At 41.9% G+C, this 18,162-nt stretch overlaps 1 protein-coding gene and 1 long non-coding RNA gene across 2 annotated transcripts; both read left to right on the top strand.

Moving 5' to 3' along the window:
• Positions 1-1,405: 1,405 nt before the first annotated feature.
• pa2g4b (proliferation-associated 2G4, b) lies at positions 1,406-10,267 on the top strand. Its single transcript, XM_012866535.3, has 13 exons — positions 1,406-1,607; positions 3,409-3,537; positions 3,635-3,740; positions 3,831-3,900; positions 3,981-4,073; positions 5,100-5,163; positions 5,266-5,344; positions 5,438-5,516; positions 6,904-7,037; positions 7,137-7,231; positions 8,860-8,987; positions 9,096-9,149; positions 9,244-10,267. Exons 1-13 carry the CDS (start codon positions 1,520-1,522, stop codon positions 9,301-9,303), a joined length of 1,179 nt encoding a protein of 392 aa, XP_012721989.1. The 5' UTR covers positions 1,406-1,519; the 3' UTR covers positions 9,304-10,267.
• A 1,505-nt stretch (positions 10,268-11,772) lies between these two features.
• On the top strand, positions 11,773-12,619 carry LOC105928960. The gene is made up of 4 exons (XR_001166364.3): positions 11,773-11,872; positions 11,966-11,992; positions 12,214-12,236; positions 12,329-12,619. It is a non-coding gene; the product is annotated as an uncharacterized LOC105928960 (long non-coding RNA).
• Positions 12,620-18,162: the final 5,543 nt, after the last annotated feature.

Below are 18,162 nucleotides of genomic sequence, written 5' to 3' on the forward strand. Positions count from 1 at the left end.
TTATTTGTCTAATTTCCTTGCATTTCCCCCAAATGAATGCTCTTGCTGCAAGTTTCTCTTACTAATCTACTTATGCAGGCTGTTTTATCGGGAGGGGACAAAGTTGTGATTGGAAGCAGTGATTAGTGTATTTTTTTGCCAGCTTTTATTTACTCTGTTATCTTCACATTTATGCAAAATAGCATGCCATTATAGAGACTGTAACTTGGTCTGAAACATAAACACACATCAAAAACACCATTCACAGCAGCTAAAATTAACACACAGTGCATTAAAATGTGATATGAATAAAAATTGTTCTATCCATCCATCCATTTTCTGAAACGCTTAGTCCCTCATGGGGTTGCTGGTGCGGGGTACACCCTGAACAGGTCGCCAGTCTGTCGCAGGGTAACACAGAGAGACAAACAACCATTCACGCACACACTCACACCTAAGGACAATTTAAAGATGCCAATTAAACTAACAGTCATGTTTTTGGACTGTGGGAGGAAGCCAGAGTACCCGGAGAGAACCCACGCATGCACAGGGAGAACATGCAAACACCATGCAGAAACACCCTGGGTTGGATTTGAACCCAGAACCTTCTTGCTGCAAGGCACCAGTCCTACCCACTGCAAAAAGTGTTCTAAATATACATAAATAATTTATTTCTTCAACTTTGATCGCATTTTTTTTTTTTTTTTTCCATTTTTTGTTATTCAGAGTTTTTAGCTAACTCGGGGCTACAATGAGATCAGCTAGACCTCGTCTGTTTTTCTAAATTCAGGTTGGTTGGGCTGTTTGTGTTTTTTTATTTTTTATATATGTTTTTTTGTCTGACATTGAACTCAGAAAAAGTGACTTCTAGATGTAACGCACTGCCAATGTGTTTTTTTCACCTCTTGTACCAAAGTTTGGACTGCGATGGCCTGAAGTAGACGTGAACTATCTTGACTGCGGAATGAGTCTTTGGCAGCAGGCAGGACGCTGGCGTTAGCGTGGTGTCGGCGGAAGTGAAGCGCGGGGGGGAGTCCGCAGAAAAACACCCCTGTTTTTAAAAGCCTCTTTGGTCGTAAAATAACATATTTAAAGCACATTATTTCCTAAATAGTTGAATTGAAGAATCACACGCATAAACTCTTTTAATGTTGCTTCAGTAATAAAAAAAATACTTGAGGGCGAGTAATATTGTTTTTTTCGTAGCTATAACGGTGAAAACCGTAAATCATTAGCCCCTGTGCATATATATTAACCAGAAAAATAAATATTAGCAATTATGTCGTTTAGGTAAACGAGTGCCTTACCACTGTTGATTTATATTGACTTTTTGTGGAAAAAAAAAACATAATTTATCCTTGACAGTTGCACCGGCGGTGTGACCGGGGAGCTTTTCCTGCTACACCAGCGGCGCGGCGCGCGCAGCAGCGCGGAAGCAGCGTGGTCCATTCTGTGTCTGGCTCGCCGACTGACTGGCTGCCTGCCTGACAACCACCCGGGAGAAAGTTGGTCTTGAGTTCGCGGTCAGCACACTGCCAACATGTCCGGAGACGATGAGACACAGGAGCAGACCATCGCCGAAGACCTGGTGGTCACCAAGTACAAGATGGGAGCAGAGATCGCAAACCGTAAGAAAGAAAAAACAAACAAACAGCTTTTAACAGATCGGTGTGACGTTAGTTAGCAATGTCAGCTACCAGGGCGCAGCTGCTGTGCCATGTGCCGCAGCGAGGACCACTACCTGGGTCACATCGAGAAGAAAGCTAACGCTGGTAGCCAGAAGCGATGGGCTCCGGACGCTGACGCAGACTTGATCACTCCGTCATCCCAGCTCCGCTGACTTGAACCCAGCTCCGTGAGCTCGGCTGCTAGCTTTGTGGCTGAGCTAACAGGCTAGCAGCTAGCCTTGGCTGCTAAACCATCAGTTAACAATGAAAACGCAGCGTAGCAGGAATCTAAGTGCAACCCTGCCGCTGAATCCTATGTATACAGATTGCATTTAAATGCGTCTTATTAAAGAGATGATAATTAGTTTGGTATATTTAAGATTAAATGCATGCTCTGAGGAGTGTGTACTTTTAATTATTAAAATAAAACGTGTATAATTTCATCTTAATTAAAGTAATGACATGATGTAAAATGCTCAATCCGTGTTAACCTGGACTGAAAAGTGTATTTTGTCTTAATTTAATTGAAATGTAATTGTTATTTCAAGATGGGAATGTGTGGACCAACTTGTTTCCGTGTGCAACCAGCTACTCGGGGTGTATCTGAACCTATTCCCACCCCCACTTACAAGTTTACACAAGCAAAAAAAATAACAATAACGTTGAGGTGATTAAAAAATATGTCTTTTGGCCAGGTCTCCCTCTGAAAAGAGATTTAAGCTCAAATGACACCGGTGACTTAAAACTGTTGAGCAACGTTTTACTTCCTAGTCCTTTGATTTATCCCCCCAGTCCTAAACTATCGTCCTGTAGAGCGCTTGGAAAGGACCACAGCCGTGTTCTTTCACACAACAGACGGTGTGTCCTTTTTGTGACTCTGTTGATCTGCTTATAATTGTATAAACCAGCTAATTTACTGACGGCGTTGGGCTTAAATGCAGCTGTCGGACAAGCTGTCCAGCGTTGGCTCATTCATTTTACGATAACCAAAACAAAAAAGGACGGCGTTGGATCAGGTCTGAAACCCGAGCCTTAAAACCAGCTGTCGTGCATCTGAAAACGTGGAGACGTGCAATCTTTTGCCTCAGATAAAAGCCTTATTTTTTTGCTCTAACATATTACATTTTGATTTGAGGACAAACCTCTTCCCCTTGAACCATTTCACTTGTTTTCCCGTTACAGTCACGAAGCCTTAGTTGGGATTTTATGTGATTTATTTCGGTTACGCACTCTTCTGTGATATCTTTGAATAGTAGTAGACTTTTTTTTTTAATTTATAAAAGATCATCTGTTAACGGGACAAAGGTCTGTCTTACATGCAAAACCCTGTGTATATATATATATATATATATATATATATATATATATATATATATATATATATATATATATATATATATATATATCAGACGACACACCCTGAACACATCACTGTTAAACATGGTGGTGGCAGCATTATGCTGTGGGGATCACATTCTCCGGCAGCAACAGGGAAGATGGATAATAAATGGAGGGTGGTCCTGAATGAGAACCTGTCAGAGGCTGCAAATGGTTGGCTACTCTGCTGAATATGAACAATAAAAAAGAAAACCATGTATCCTTTTTTTCTCCCCCCTGCTTTACAATGACGAGCTGCTTTCTTTCGGTCTATGGCATTTTATTTCAATCCCGATAAAAAGCTTTGACTAACTTGCTTGACTAACTGTCAGGCTTCACGTTCTCTAACTGCTCTCCCTGCCGGCGGCTTCGTGTTGTCCCGCAGAGGCTTTGAAGAAAGTAGCCGAGGCCGCTGCCGCCGGAGTCTCCGTGCTCAGCCTCTGTCAAAAAGGAGACGAATTCATCGCGGCAGAGACGGGTAAAATCTTCAAGAAGGAAAAGGACATGAAGAAAGGTAAATGCTTTTTTTGTTGATGAAGTTTTTCCCTTCAGATTCTCTCGAGCTGTCGCCTCAGACTCAGCTGCCTCGTTTCGCTTTCTGTCTTTCCCAGGCATCGCTTTCCCCACCTGCGTGTCGGTCAACAACTGCGTGTGCCACTTCTCCCCGCTGAAGAGCGACCCCGACGTCGTCCTGAAAGACGGGGACCTGGTGAAGATGTAAGCTGCCGGTGTGCGGCCCACGCTGCCACGGGACAGGAAGGGACTGTTGGCACTGATTGCTCTTCTTCTTCTTCTCTGTGTGCGCAGTGATCTCGGCGTGCACGTCGACGGCTTCATCTCCAACGTGGCTCACAGCTTCGTCGTCGGAGCGACCAAGGTGTGTTCCCGCCGCTGGGCCGCCACAGATGCAGGCAGTGATGTTTTTTTTATTTAACCTGGCTCCGGTGTCGTCCTCAGGAAAACCCTGTGACGGGACGGAAAGCTGACGTCATCAAAGCGGCTCACCTGTGCGCAGAAGCTGCTCTCCGGCTCGTCAAGCCAGGCAACCAGGTGATGAACCCAACCGGGCTGCTTTCACGCCCAGTCCTCTAAGCTCTATGTTGACTTTCTGCTGCGCTTACAGCTGCAGTTCTGTTCGTATTTTCCCACCCAGCGAATAAAATCTTTTGCCCGTCCTCCTTTACAAAAGGCCTCCAGCTCAGTTGATTTGGATTGAGAGCATCTCTGAACATCCGTTCTCCAGTCTTGCCGCAGATTCATTTGGCTTTAGGTCTGGGCTTTGACTAGGCCGTTCTAGCAGGAGAATGTGCTTTGATCTAAACTCCTTAATTGTAGCTCTGACTGTATGTTTGCGGACATTTTCCAGCTATAAAGGTAGACAGCGGGCATCCCTGGTCTTTTTGGAGCCTCTACACTGCAAAAAGGGAACTAAAAGTAGGTAAAATCATCTTGAAATTAGTATGTTTTTTATTGATTTGAGCAGCTAAATCAGACTATTTGCCAATGGAATAAGATTTTTGCACTTAAAATAAGAACAATTCATCTCCATCATCTTATTTCAAGTGCTGGATATCTAATTATCTTATATTAGGGGTAGAAATTCTCATTCAATTGGCAAATAGTCTTATTTAGCTGCTCAAATCAAGGAAAAATATACATATTTTAAGAAAACTTTACTTACTTTTAGTTCCCTTTTTGCAGTGTAACAGGTTTTTAGGCAGGATGTCCCTGTATTTGGCTCTATTCCCCCCCCCCCAGCATGATGCTGCCACCACCGTGTTTCCCTCAGGGGGTGTTGTGTTTGGACCATAAACGTCTGAATTGATGCCCTCCTTCACCACCTTTACTTAAGGAAAGTGGTTGCACTGGACTTTATTTAGAGGTGTCGGAGTTAGCGGGGGCAATTCAAAAGCATGTAGTTTGTGAGGGTCTGTGCGGGAAAATCTGAGTAAGATGCTTTCGTAAAATGCCAGTAGAAAAGGTTTGTAGCTTTAATACGAGTTAATGGGAAGTTGAAAGAGCGCTCAGCGGCTTCACTGTTTGCAGATCCTCTAACGCTTCCCATTGTGTCTTCAGAACACACAGGTCACAGAAGCCTGGAACAAGATCGCCAAGTCGTTCAAGTGCTCCCCAATTGAAGGTGGGTGTGAGAAAGAGGGATAAATAAATAAATAAATAATAATAAAAAAAAAGAATACAATTCTGAGACAATCTACTCGTTTTATTCCTTCGACGTCTGCAGGCATGCTGTCTCATCAGCTTAAGCAACACTTGATCGACGGGGAGAAAACCATCATCCAGAACCCGACGGACCAGCAGAGGTGAGCTCGCTCAGCAAACCCGCCGTCCCACGCCGGACGTTTTCCCCCTCCGTCACCGCCGGATGATCACCGCATCTGTGTGTGTGTTTACAGAAAGGACCATGAGAAGGCCGAGTTCGAAGTGCACGAGGTGTACGCCGTGGATGTGCTGATCAGCACCGGAGAGGGAAAGGTAACTGAAAAAGTTATTTAAATATGGGTTTCAAGGTTTTGTTCATAAATGGTTATCTAGTTATGTAAAAAATAGATATCAGTATGTATCAATGAATGGTCTTGATTCAAAGCAAAATTCAATACAATTTGGAGTACCGCAGGGCTCCATCCTAGGACCTTTATTGTTTTTAGTTTACATTAATGATCTTGCTGATGTCACAAGTTCTACAATACCTATTTTGTTTGCAGATGATACAAATTTTCTAATCTCTCATAAAGACTTGACTACTATTACAGAGAAATTGAACAGAGATCTAGCCCAATTTTCAACCTGGTTCCGAGCCAATAAGTTATCTTTGAATGTGAAAAAATTTAATTTCATGGTTTTTGCTGGGCACAGAAATTATACATTTGATGATATAAGAATTTGTATTCAAAACCAACAAATTGATAAAGTTTCTACTGTTCGTTTTTTGGGTGTTCAACTTGACAACAAACTCGTTTAGAGAGAACAAATTGGTACAGTCTGCAAAAAAGTCACTAAATCTCTAGGTATTTTGAGAAGGATTAGAAATTTTGTGATGTTAACTCTATATTATTCATTAATCTATCCATACCTGTCATACTGTAATATTGTTTGGGCAAGTACATTTCCTAGTTATCTTAAAAAAATATTACTTTTACAAAAAACTTTTGTGCGCTTAGCAACATTTTCTAAAGTTGATGCAGCTAGTGCTCCTCTTTTTTCCAAATTACAGCTGTTGAATATTTTTGAAATTAATATTTATCAAACATGTACCTTTGTTTTTATGATAAAACAAGGTCAGTCTCCTGATACTTTCAAGAATTATTTTGTTAAGAACTGCCAAGTGCATTCTTATAATACTAGACAAGCTTTGTCTTTTCATTTACCGTTAAGTATTAAAACTCAAGTGCAATTTTCTTTTCGGCATCGTGGTGCAAAATTATGGAATGAATGTGGAAAATATCTGGAATCTTCAGAAATAAATGGTAGAAAGTCTTTGAAAAAAATACTGTTATCCAAAAAAGACAGTGATGTATGATTTTACAAATATTGACTCCCTGAAATCTGAAAGCTAAAATGTAAAAATAATGTTACTGTACATGTCTATTCTGTTTTCTCTCTTGAATGAAAGGACTTTCATAATGTGAGCTGCCTGATGTTTTGTTGGTTTAGGGGTGTGGCCTTTGGTATAAGCCCTAAGGGGTTTCTGTCACACTCCATCACATTTTTTATTTTTTATTCTATTGATGTATTTTGAGTTTCTATTTTGATCTATGAAAATAAATAAAAAATAAAATAAAAGGTACAGATACACCGGACACAGTTGGAATGTTTTGCGGGAGCTATAGTTAATTCTTAAGCAATGTGTTAAATGGCGCAGGCAAAGGACGGCGGCCAGAGGACCACCGTTTACAAGCGAGACCCCAACAAGGTCTACGGGCTGAAGATGAAGACGTCGCGCACGTTCTTCAGCGAGATGGAGAGACGGTTCGACACGATGCCCTTCACCCTGAGGTGCCGTCTTCTCCCTTGGTCTATATTATATCGCCGCGGGCGTTCTCTGGCTCACACCGACGCCTCTTTTCTTTTCCCCCCGACTCTCTGCCTGCTCAGGGCGTTCGAGGACGAAGGCAAGGCCCGGCTGGGAGTGGTGGAGTGCGCCAAACACGAGCTGCTGCAGCCGTTCGCCGTGCTGAACGAGAAGGAGGGTAAGCGGGGGGCTCTGGGGGGGGCTGGGGAGGCCGTGACCACGTTGGTCCTGTAGAGGCACGCATCGTTGCCTCGGAGCTGCACCATAGATCAGTCCACATCTAGATCACTGCAGGGGCGGGGGCTTTCTGTGGCCTGCTCTTAAAAAATCTGCAACTCAACGATCCCGACACCCTGGGTGGTTTCTGCTAATCTATCCGATCAGATAAAATTTGGTAAACCCCCGTCTGCAGATAAATGTGCCCGCTGAGTCACTTTTATATAAAATATTGCTGCGGAGGATTTTTTTTTCTCTATCTTTGCTCCGTCCAGTTTCACAGACACCTGCGTTGGTAAAGGAGCTGAGAGGGCAGCAGCTGAAGTAGAGGTTTAAGCAGAAACGAGTCTTGCTGAGTGAAACCTTGGTTCAATATACTGTGAAACTGGGAAAAAAAAGAAACAGCTAGCACTCTTCAGTTTGAGCAGAGTCAGGTTAAACTCTTGATCCATGGGCCGTCTCTCTGTCTGCTTTTCCTCTCTCCCATTAGAGGTCGAATCTGCAGAAACGGGATCTGAGCTGATGTCATTCTCACAATCTTATTAACAGGAGTGTTGCTTAGGGTGACAGAGAGATGGAAATCTCCAGTCTGTCTAGATTTCTACAGGTTGACGTCACAGAAAAGTATATCTGATTCTGGTTTGTTCAGTAGGGTCACGCAGTCTGGAAAATGACAGGATTTTCCTTTTTTTAGTATTTTCTTATTATATGTTGGTGTTTTCCAGGTTTTGAATAAGCATAGAACGGTATTTTTAGAAGCTGTTCACACGCATCGACTTCTTTACCCATCAGTCTGCGTCCATTCATCCGATACGTCCATCTTTCTGTCCGTCCATGTATTCCTCCATCTATTGCCACTCGTTTCCTTTTCTTGCATCTGTTTTTTTTTTTTTTTTTTGCAGTTTTTGTATAGAAAGTCTTAACCTGACTCCGCCAGATAGATTTGTTCCGCATATCCATCTGGAAACCTTCCGTTGAAGTAATTTTGGGAAGGGGCGAAAATACTGGTTAGCTGATTGGCCTATGTTGGTGATAGACAAGCCAAATAAACCAATCAGATCAACGAAGCATATGACGTACTAACAGAGCGACGACGAAAACACAACCACAAGCTCTTGCCGAAACCAGTCGGGAGAAGAGCAAAAACATCTTTTCCTCTGAGAAAAGCCTCCAGAGCAGTGTTTTGCTCTTCTTTCAGTGAAGAAATACTCTGTAATTCCGATAAAACTTGCTCGATAGGTACGATATCGGCTGAAGCCGCCATGTTATTTAGACTGAACTGTCGCGCTTCTCGTTGCGTCACACCTCAACCCGCCTCAAAGCCAACGCTGATTGGACGTTCGTTTGGTGAACGGCTCCAAATTTTCTTTAACGGAAAGTAGCCAGACTGATCTGCGAGTGAAACCTTGAAAGCTCGCGAGATCAGGATGGTCTCACGAGGCTAAGAAAGTCTAGCCACTGAAGAACTTTTCTATCTAGGATTTTAGAAAGGGGGTTAATAGGCCTTTTTGGAAACCTTTGTTCCTTGTCTTCCTGCCCACTCCACACCATTCAGTGCCCTCTCTTCCTCTTCCCTCCATCTTTGCTCAGGGGAGTTTGTGGCCCAGTTCAAGTTCACCGTGCTGCTCATGGCCAATGGACCTCTGCGGATCACCAACAGCCTCTTCGAGCCTGAGCTCTACAGTTCTGAGCACGACGTGGAGGACCCCGAACTGAAGGTTGGACCCGCTTCCTGGACGGGGACGTAAACGCCCCCCCCCCCTCCACCGTGTGCCGGCGTACGGTGTGCTTTACCTCACGTGTCCGCTTGTGTTTCCTTCATAAAGGCTTTGCTCCAGAGCTCGGCCAGCCGCAAGGCTCAGAAGAAGAAGAAAAAGAAGGTGAGTTTCCGACTGCTTTGGTTGTTTTTTTTTTGTTTTTTTTATGTGTTTTCCAGCTTTTTGCCCACACCTGGTTTCATCTCTGCCACGACAGGCTTCAAAGACGGTGGAGAACGCCACAGGACAGGCGATGGAGACCGAAGCTGCCGAGTAGATTTCAGTCAGCGGCGACAGAAACCCGACGACCCAAAGAACAGACGTCACCATTTCTTTCTGTCCCGGCTGTCTGAGGGACTCGATGGGCGTAGCTGCTGTGAACGCCTCTGATGTCAGTCTGGGAGGAAGCTGCTCCTGAAATTCTGTCACTCCCAACAAAAAAACACACACATAAAACACGGCATCGAGTCCCGTTTATTCTACACAAACCTGACTTTTACATTACAGGCACCTCCATCCACACGTGATCCTAAACAAAAAAAAAAAAAACGACCTGACGATCTGGCTTTGGTCCCTGGAAGGCACATTTACCCCAGAAAAGCTCCCAGTGAGGTGACAACAGCAACGCAGACGAAAACCGGTTGGCGAAAACCAGATTTGTCTCTGAGCGCCTCCAGTTCCCCACTTAGATGAGGGCATATTTCACCATTCCGCTTTCTCTCAGCGTTCCCTTCAGTTTCCACCGTTACGACAGTGAAAGATGCGGGGAAATGCAACCGGTTTGAGCCGGCGTGTAGGATGTGATGTGGCATTTAGAGGATTACAGGTGGTACGGCCTTTTGAAATTATTATTAACCTGTGGACAGAGTCATTGGCATACACAATTTTATCCCATCTTTTATTGTTCCTGATGAATAACGCTCAATCTCAGCATTCACACTACCATCATTTTAGGTCTGTGCTCTTGTTCATTGTGTGAGTTTACAGCAGACAACTCTCAACTTCTAAAAGTGACTCCTGGAAACCTGTCATGCCGTTAAACGCTCCCGTCGGGCGGAAAACCTCCTTTTGCTCGGCGGTGGACGGTTCAAACTCCTGCCAAGGTTTCGGCTTTCGGTCCTCTGGTGACGCTCGTCTGTTTTTACACCAGAACTCCACACCTGTTAGATTGTTGGGCGCTTTTGTAAATCCTAGTTTCAGAGACTATTTTTGGAAACAATAAAATGACCACCTGACATCAATCTTGCACTTGTTGTGGTTTCTTTCTTTTTTTTGTGAGAGTTTTAATAGAGACAAGTTAACATGATTTTTAATATTAAAAGATGCCATGGAAAACATTCACTGCGGTCTTTAGAATAGCAGCGACAGATTTGAGTTGATCTGGAGTCCTGTCCTGGAATATTTTTGGAAAATCTTGATTTTTAGGCATATACCTGCAGCCTTGTAGTTCAATCTGTTAAACCAGCTATTTAACAAGAGCTTGCATGTGGGACACAAGTCAGGTTTGCTCGTCTGTCTTAACCAAAGCATGACATCCAGATCAACATGATTCAGCACAAAAAAGCAAACCTGACTTCTCATTTTGCGTTTAGCAACCATCCTGTTTGTTTATTTTAAGAGTGCTCGTCAGTGGGGTGGGTGAGATGTGGTTTTATCGAGCTCATCTTGTTGCTGACACTTTGTTTTTTCTTACGTTTAATCCTGTATCTACGGCTATCTGCTGTCTTTGTGCAGATTTCAACCACTGGAGTTAGGGGCTCCACAATATAACAAACCTTTCAATATCATTGTGCGCAATATTGCAATCACAAGGACCACTTGCATGCAATATTTGGAATGCTAAGATAACTGAGGGACCGGGGACATCAGTATAATGGAAAATAAAGATCATCATTGCAGTATTCAACAATGATAAGCTATATATAAACTTCCAATTCTGGTAAGATCAGAGGTACACGATTCAGTTCTAATTATGCCAGAACCTAGTTGAGGGAAACGAGCGTGTGGCTTATTTGAAACTTGCAGACATTGTTCAGCCTTATCTATACTTTTGACTCCATTTGAATTAAAATCCATAATAAATTTCAAGTGGTGCACCCACCGTCTGTTTTTAAATAAAGCTTCAAGTCGGGTTTTATCATTGTAATACTGCCACACTGATAAAAGAAGGGTTCCAATACATTTTAAAAGGCAAATTATTATAAAAACGTGATGAACGTATTAAAACAGAGGAAGAGCATATCTTATCCAATAAAGTTATCGTTTGCTTGCTCTGAATTTGGATTTGCTACAAGAAGGTATATAATGTTAAACTTGTCACTTGCTCTCATAATTTTCTATAAATATCAACATCCCATAGAGAAAAATGTACCTGTTCTCTTTTTGCAGATGTTTGAAGGTTTTCTCCATTTTAAAACCTATAAATTGACAAAGTGGTGGTTCTAATAAAAATGAGAACACATTTCCTAAATAAGATACTTATCCAACAGTATAAGTTATCCTTTTTCAAAAGGCCATGTAACATTTGTGGCTCTAAATTTATTAGATTCGGAAGGTGAAATGTGTTATGCTTTTACGCCTGTGTTTGGCATCACTTTTGGCTCCTAGGTTTTTCAAAATTGCTCTTCTACATATTCAGTCACGTAAATAAATATATCCAATATAAATCTGAATGTATATATATATATATATATATGCCTGTTTCCGCTACTACTAAGGGTAAGAAAAACTCAATGTCCCATCTTTCAGTCGTCATCTTGCGTCCCTGACTGTTGACGTCACATTTCATTTAAATGCGGCGTCGCCATGATATGACGTTAGATGTGGAGACGGTTCGTTAGCTCTCGGTAAGTGAAAGAAGTAGCCGTCAGAATCCAAGTCAATCCTTCGTTATACGTTTTCCAAAAAGGCATGAATTGACGTTTTCTTTCTGCTTTCAGCCTTCACCCCTCGAAATGAGAGCTAAGGTTGGTGGTTTTTGTTTTTCATGTCGCGATAAGTTTATTTGAAATGTTGCTAACATGCTAGCCAACATGGCAAGGAAGTATTCGTTTATATAGAGGCGTTAGATTGTACCGTTAAAGTCGTTATTTCTTGTACGTTTTATTTCACCCGTGTTCGTTATGAATGTGATTTAAATCAATGCTAAAGTATAACTGACAAAAGACTTTAAACGTTTTCTTCGCAGTGGAGAAAGAAGCGCATGCGCAGGTGAGATTCCGCATGGTGCACTTTGGTCAGACGCATAGTGAAGCGTCTTGAGTAAATTGTAACGCATTGCCTCCTAATAATTACATGTGCAGGCTGAAGCGCAAAAGGAGAAAGATGAGGCAGAGGTCCAAGTGAAGCGTCCTGTCCGCTGTGTCTGTGGCATGGCGCCACCAGCGAGAGGAGCTGGAGGACCAGAAGCTGCCCGTGTTAATGTCTGAAGGCCTGAGGGAGGAGGTCAGCTGCAGCTGAGGAGATGATCCGGGCCCTGAAAGACGGCAGGCTGTTCCTCTCAGACACTATGGACTTTCTCCACCTTAATTCCTTTACTTTTGTCATTTGTTGTTGTTTGTACTTTGATTAAAGGTTTTGGTTTATAAAATATATAAGAAATGGTGTATACATTTTTTTTGCCACTTTTTTATATAGGTGTAGACGGTTATACTAATGCGATTGCTGTTACAGTAAGAGTTTAAATTGGGTTTTTTCCTTTTTTGTGGGGGGGGGGGGGGGAGAGATCACTGGATTTATAGATGGGACAATAATTCTGATCTAATCCCGGCTGGCCTGGGAACGCCTTGGGATTCCTCCTGAGGAGCTGGCCCAAGTGGCTGGGGAGAGGGACGTCTGGGCCTCCCTACTGAAGCTGCTACCCCCGCGACCCGACCCCGGATAAGCGGAAGAAGACGGACGGACGGACAATAATTCTGAAACCATGTCTTTGAATATTCAAGGTTTTGACAAAATCAGGAATTTAAAAAAATCTCGATTTGTTTTTTTTTAATTGTCATTAAAGCCTAATATTGCCACACTGGACCTTAGGTCACATTTGGACACACTATACTAGTGTTATTTTGTTTTTCTGCATGATTGAAGTAACAGTGACAGCTCAAACACGATGGAGACAATTGAGCTGTCTGCATTAAAAATTGAGAAATTTCACTTTTCCAAACCTGTGAAAGCATCCTCCTAAAAGGCTGTCATGAAAGAATTAAATGTTGACTACAGCAACTTTTTTCACACTTATGAACTCTATTCCTTTATGAGGAGGCCTTCAGTTAAGTTAATGGTGTAAAGATGGAGGCAGCAACATTTAGGCAGTTTTAAAGTTTTTTTTTTTTGAGAATGGTGCAGTTTTACACTCAACTGTATTCACAAACTTAAATTTGAGGATGAAATTGTAAAAAGCTGCCATTGACGTGGGTTAGTGGTTCACTTTTCCCCACTGGTGCCTTGCAGCAAGGAGTGTTGGCTTTGAGTCGCAGCTAGGTTTTTTTTTTTTTTTCAACATGATCTTCCCAAATTTTCCACATGTTTGAGTTCTCTATTGGGTTAATTGACCTTAGGTCTGAATGCGCGTGCTTGTTAGATGGTCAGGTGACCTGTCCAGGTGTATCCTACCTTTAATCACTGGAGATGTGCACTACCACTCTGCTCCCCCATGACCTGAATGGAGTAATGGGGCGTAAATTAAATGTGTGTGTGTGTGTGTATATATATATATATATATATATATATATATATATATATATATATATATATATATATATATATATGGAATCTATTGAAGCAAGAGTCATAATATCTATAATTGGGTTAGGAAAAAGCTGTTTTGAAGAATGAAAGGAGAAACTCCGCAATACTCTGCTTAAGGTTAATGAAAATCTTAGATGCTGATCTCACCAAGGTCCTTAAGATTTTCTGTTAAGGGTAGTCTAGTTACCACAATTCTATATATTGGCCCAAAATCTATAACTAAATAAATCAGATTAAAGCTAAACAAAAGGTTCAAGAAAAATAGATTTCTTGCCAATAAATGTGTATCTTTTCCCCAGCGTAATGGAGCACAGAGGAGTCCGCTCCCCCCACACTGCTTGTTATCTGATAAATCACAAGAGACGCTAGGATAAATATCCCAAAGCTTTGGAAACATCTTACCCACAAAACAGAATGAATGGTGATGAAACTGTGTGTTTATCATGGCCAATATCTTCATCACAATTTAACACCATGAGGATTTCCATGTATACAGCAGAGGTGATTTTAACCTCAGAAGGATTCTATGGACCTCATGCTTTAAAGCATAATCAGGTAATTCCACATAACGTTTGCAAACCGGTGCTTTTACGTGTATCTATGTTATGAATTTGTATTCTGCGGTGGACAAAATGAAATTCAAAACAAAGCAAGTTTGCATTTACTGCATACATCTTATGACATGTGCTCCTAGTTTTCGTAAATAATCCATCAAGCTGTGGGATCTTAACAGGTGTTTTACAGCTTACGGACTTTTTATAGATAGGTTAGTTTAAAATTAACTTTCCAACTGAGCACAGCTTGCAGGGAAGGTAATGCTCACTAGATGGCGCTGTTTTAAGAAACACGTTGAAGGGACCAAAGTTGTTTTTTTATAGAACATAGTTTCCTTGAAAGATGTATATTGCCCTTTATGAATAGTGGGGATTCATTTGTCAGTGCAGTGCAAACCTTCCCAGAGCCCAAAACATATTTTTGTGTTGTTGACTCTAAATGTCACGACGTTCTGCCAAAGGCCGAAGGTTTCACTTGACTGGCATGAGACCCAGTTATGAGCTGACTTCGACCTTTTCTGCCGTCAGAGCTCACATCATTTCAACATGTCAGACTTATAATAATCCTGTGACTTCCACTTCTGCTTTTGCAGTGGCTCAGAGAAGCTTATTTAATTTTTTCACCTCAATATCATGTGTTTTTAATTAAAAAGGTTTCTTTCCTAATGTGTGAATTTTGAGGTTTCAGTAACCACTGAAGGTATGTTTTCTGCAGATTTAGCTGTAGGTCATGAGAAAGAAGAAGCTGTGTCGACACGTATGAAACCACACTGCTGAAGGAGGGCGGATGAACATTGAGAGCTGGTGCAGAGTGGATTGTCTTGTGTGCAAGATGTTGTCAAATTGCATGAAAACTGAAGAGTAACATTGTTATGTATGCAAGGCATGTGATGCACGTGGACAATATTGTGTCAAAAATCTAAATAATAAAGGCAGTGACCAAAACAGGGTTATCGCAAATCAAATCGACATACAGAACTTGTAGTTACAAGAACAGATTCTGAATGGAAAATATACTTTTTGCACATTTGAAGCATATATCAATAATACATTTAATCTCTAAACCTGCGTTGCAAAAACATTTAGGCTCCTTGAAATATTTCTCTTTACAACCATAAACTTCAATGTACTTTTTTTTTGGATTTTGTCTGTGGCAGATCAACACAAATGTGTGGATATCTGAGAAGTGAAAGGAAAATAAATTGTAACTTCATCACATTTTACAAACAAAAATGTGAAAACAACCCCCCCCCCCCCCCCCCCCCCCGCCGGCCAGCTGTGACCTTTTAAGGTATAGCAGCCTTGCAAACCAAATTCTCGCTCCTTCTTTGCAAAATGCATCAATTCTCAATTCTTCAGTTCAGGTTATAGGTTTTGATTTAGATGCAGACTTTGACTAGGCCGTTCTAACACATGAATACTTTTATTAAAACCACTACATGGTGGCCCTGGCTCTGTGTGGGGAAGGTGACTCCCCGCCCTGGTACCAAATCTTTTGCAGCCTCCAGCAGGTTTTCATTCAGGATTGTCCTGTTTTTAGCTCCATCCATCTTCTCATCGACTCTGACCAGCTTCCATTTCCCCGCTCAAGCAAATTATCCTCGTAGTATGACGCTACCTCCTCCATGTTTCACAGTGAAGAAGGTGTGATCAGGGTCATAGGCAATGTAAGTTTATTTGTAAGAAAATATATGAAAGCAAGGTACTCTTTTACTTTCACATCAAGGTTTGGTTTATGTGGTCTGCCACATAAAATATCAATAAAATAAATTGAGTTTCGCAATTGTGATGTGGAACAATGCGAAAAAAATCACTAAATTTAACTGTAAGGTGTTGAGGGACCTCAACATTTCAACATCAACAGAGTCAGTTCCAAAGAAGTGTTTTTGATCAGTGAATCAATTTTTCCCAAACATGTTATAACCTTAAATAGAACCTTGCACAAGACAGAAAGAGTGCAACAACTCGATAGTTACTGAGAACTTTACAGGAAACCATAAACCACAGAGATCTCATCTCGACACCAGACCAACAAGATTCAGTGGGGGTGATGTGTTCAGGGTAAATGTGACATTTCGCATGCAGGCCAAGGGGTTCAGCTCAGGTCTCATCTGACCAGAACTTCCTTCTTCCACACCATCGATCTCTCTCCTACACGCCGTGTGACCAACACCAGACAGGACCTCTGTGGGTTTCTTGCTACGATCATGTTGTTTTTGCTACGTTTCCATCAAGACATGATTTGTGAGTGCACGCACGTATCAATCTCCGTAAGAAGAAAAAAAGAAGTGAACTTTATAGCTAACATCACAAGATAGGGAATATGTTCAACTTTGGCGAGGCGCTGTTCGCGTCTCACATGACTTTATTAGTGTTGCTTCACCGAGTGCGTGCTCTCTGTACACAATGGATCATAAAAAGCCTTCACCCTCAGAGCAAATACTGGAAGCTGTCTGTTACTAGGAAACAACAGAGCTGTTTCAAACTGGGACTGTTTTGTTGGCATAAGTGCAGTTGCAAATGAGAGCCATGTGGGAAGCCTGAAGCTATAATAACGTGGATGACACTTTCTGCAGCACGCTCTGTCACTTTGTCCTCTCTTCGTGCAAACATTGCATCCATGATGGCGGCTCAGCTGCAGCTTGGATACGATGGAAGGATGCTGGTCTGTGCATACTGCAGCTATACTGGTGGTGCTTTGCTGTAAATTAGTGAAAAGTTAGCTTATTTCAGTGATTTAATTAGAAATATAAAATCATTAAATAGATTTATTGCATAGAGTGATAGATTTCAAGTGTTTATTTATTTATTTATTTAGGTGATTATGACTTCCATAACAAAAAACACAAACAACAACAATAATTTGCAACACGGGCCTAATAAAAAAGGATTCTCAACTCAGAAATGTCAGCCTACTGAATAATTCATCCATGTGCCTCCAGAATGGCCTTGAGGGTATACCAGACTGTGAGTCTGCAGAGAGGCTATTGCTTCAATAGCGACCTTCAGCTCTTCTGTGTTGTTGGGTCTGGTGTATCTCATCCTCTTCTTCACAATACATCATAGATTCTGGATGGCGTTTAGGTCTGGCCGGTTTGCTGGCCAGTCAGGAACAGTAATAACATAGTCATTACCATCCCATCAGTGCAGGCATGGCTTCTTGTGCTCGGTGATTGTTATTGCACAGTCAAAAACTCACACTAATCCAGAATAACTGCCAGTAAAGTTGTTATATGGTAAAGGGGGGCAGAATCACTCATCATCACACATATTTTGATTTCATTCAGCAGCCATGAAATTAAAATACAACCAAAAGCCTTCCACTAGTGTTGGTCATATGACTGTTAAACCAGGTGTTTGGGCTTTTGGCAGTGTGGGGCAGGTGCCAAGTCTTAGTGGAAAATGTAACCAGCATGTTAGCAGAGGGAGGCATTAAGTGCTGTAAAATTTCACTGGTAGGCAGCTGCTGCAGACTTTGGACTTCATAAAACACAGCGGACCAACACCGGCAGGTGACATCGCTCCTTAAATCATCACCGACCGTGGAAACCAACTTGGGTTATTTTTCTTTTCCACTCTTCCTCCAGGCTCTTGGGTTACAAATTAAATGCAGAATTTACTTCAGTTTTAAATCACGTCTTTCAAGCAGTCGTCCTTGTTGCTTGTGCACCTTCCTCCGTCCCAATTTTTTCCTTCTACTCAACTTTCCACGATATGCCTGCATACAACACTCTGATTGGTTTTTATGTAATATTCTACATCGTTTATCAGCTGCATGTTGGGATCTGACAGGCCGTAAGCCACAATGGACAAAAAGGATCAGGGATTACTAAACTACG

This window comes from Fundulus heteroclitus, chromosome 1 (genome assembly GCF_011125445.2).
Source record: "Fundulus heteroclitus isolate FHET01 chromosome 1, MU-UCD_Fhet_4.1, whole genome shotgun sequence".
NCBI lineage: Eukaryota > Metazoa > Chordata > Actinopteri > Cyprinodontiformes > Fundulidae > Fundulus > Fundulus heteroclitus.

Excerpts from the sequence above, each read along its gene's own strand:
- pa2g4b (XM_012866535.3), top strand. The coding sequence starts at position 1,520 with ATGTCCGGAGACGATGAGACACAGGAGCAGACCATCGCCGAAGACCTG. Across the intron at positions 5,345-5,437 it reads AACCCGACGGACCAGCAGAG|AAAGGACCATGAGAAGGCCG; the intron begins GTGAGCTCGCTC and ends GTGTGTTTACAG. Across the intron at positions 7,232-8,859 it reads CGTGCTGAACGAGAAGGAGG|GGGAGTTTGTGGCCCAGTTC; the intron begins GTAAGCGGGGGG and ends ATCTTTGCTCAG.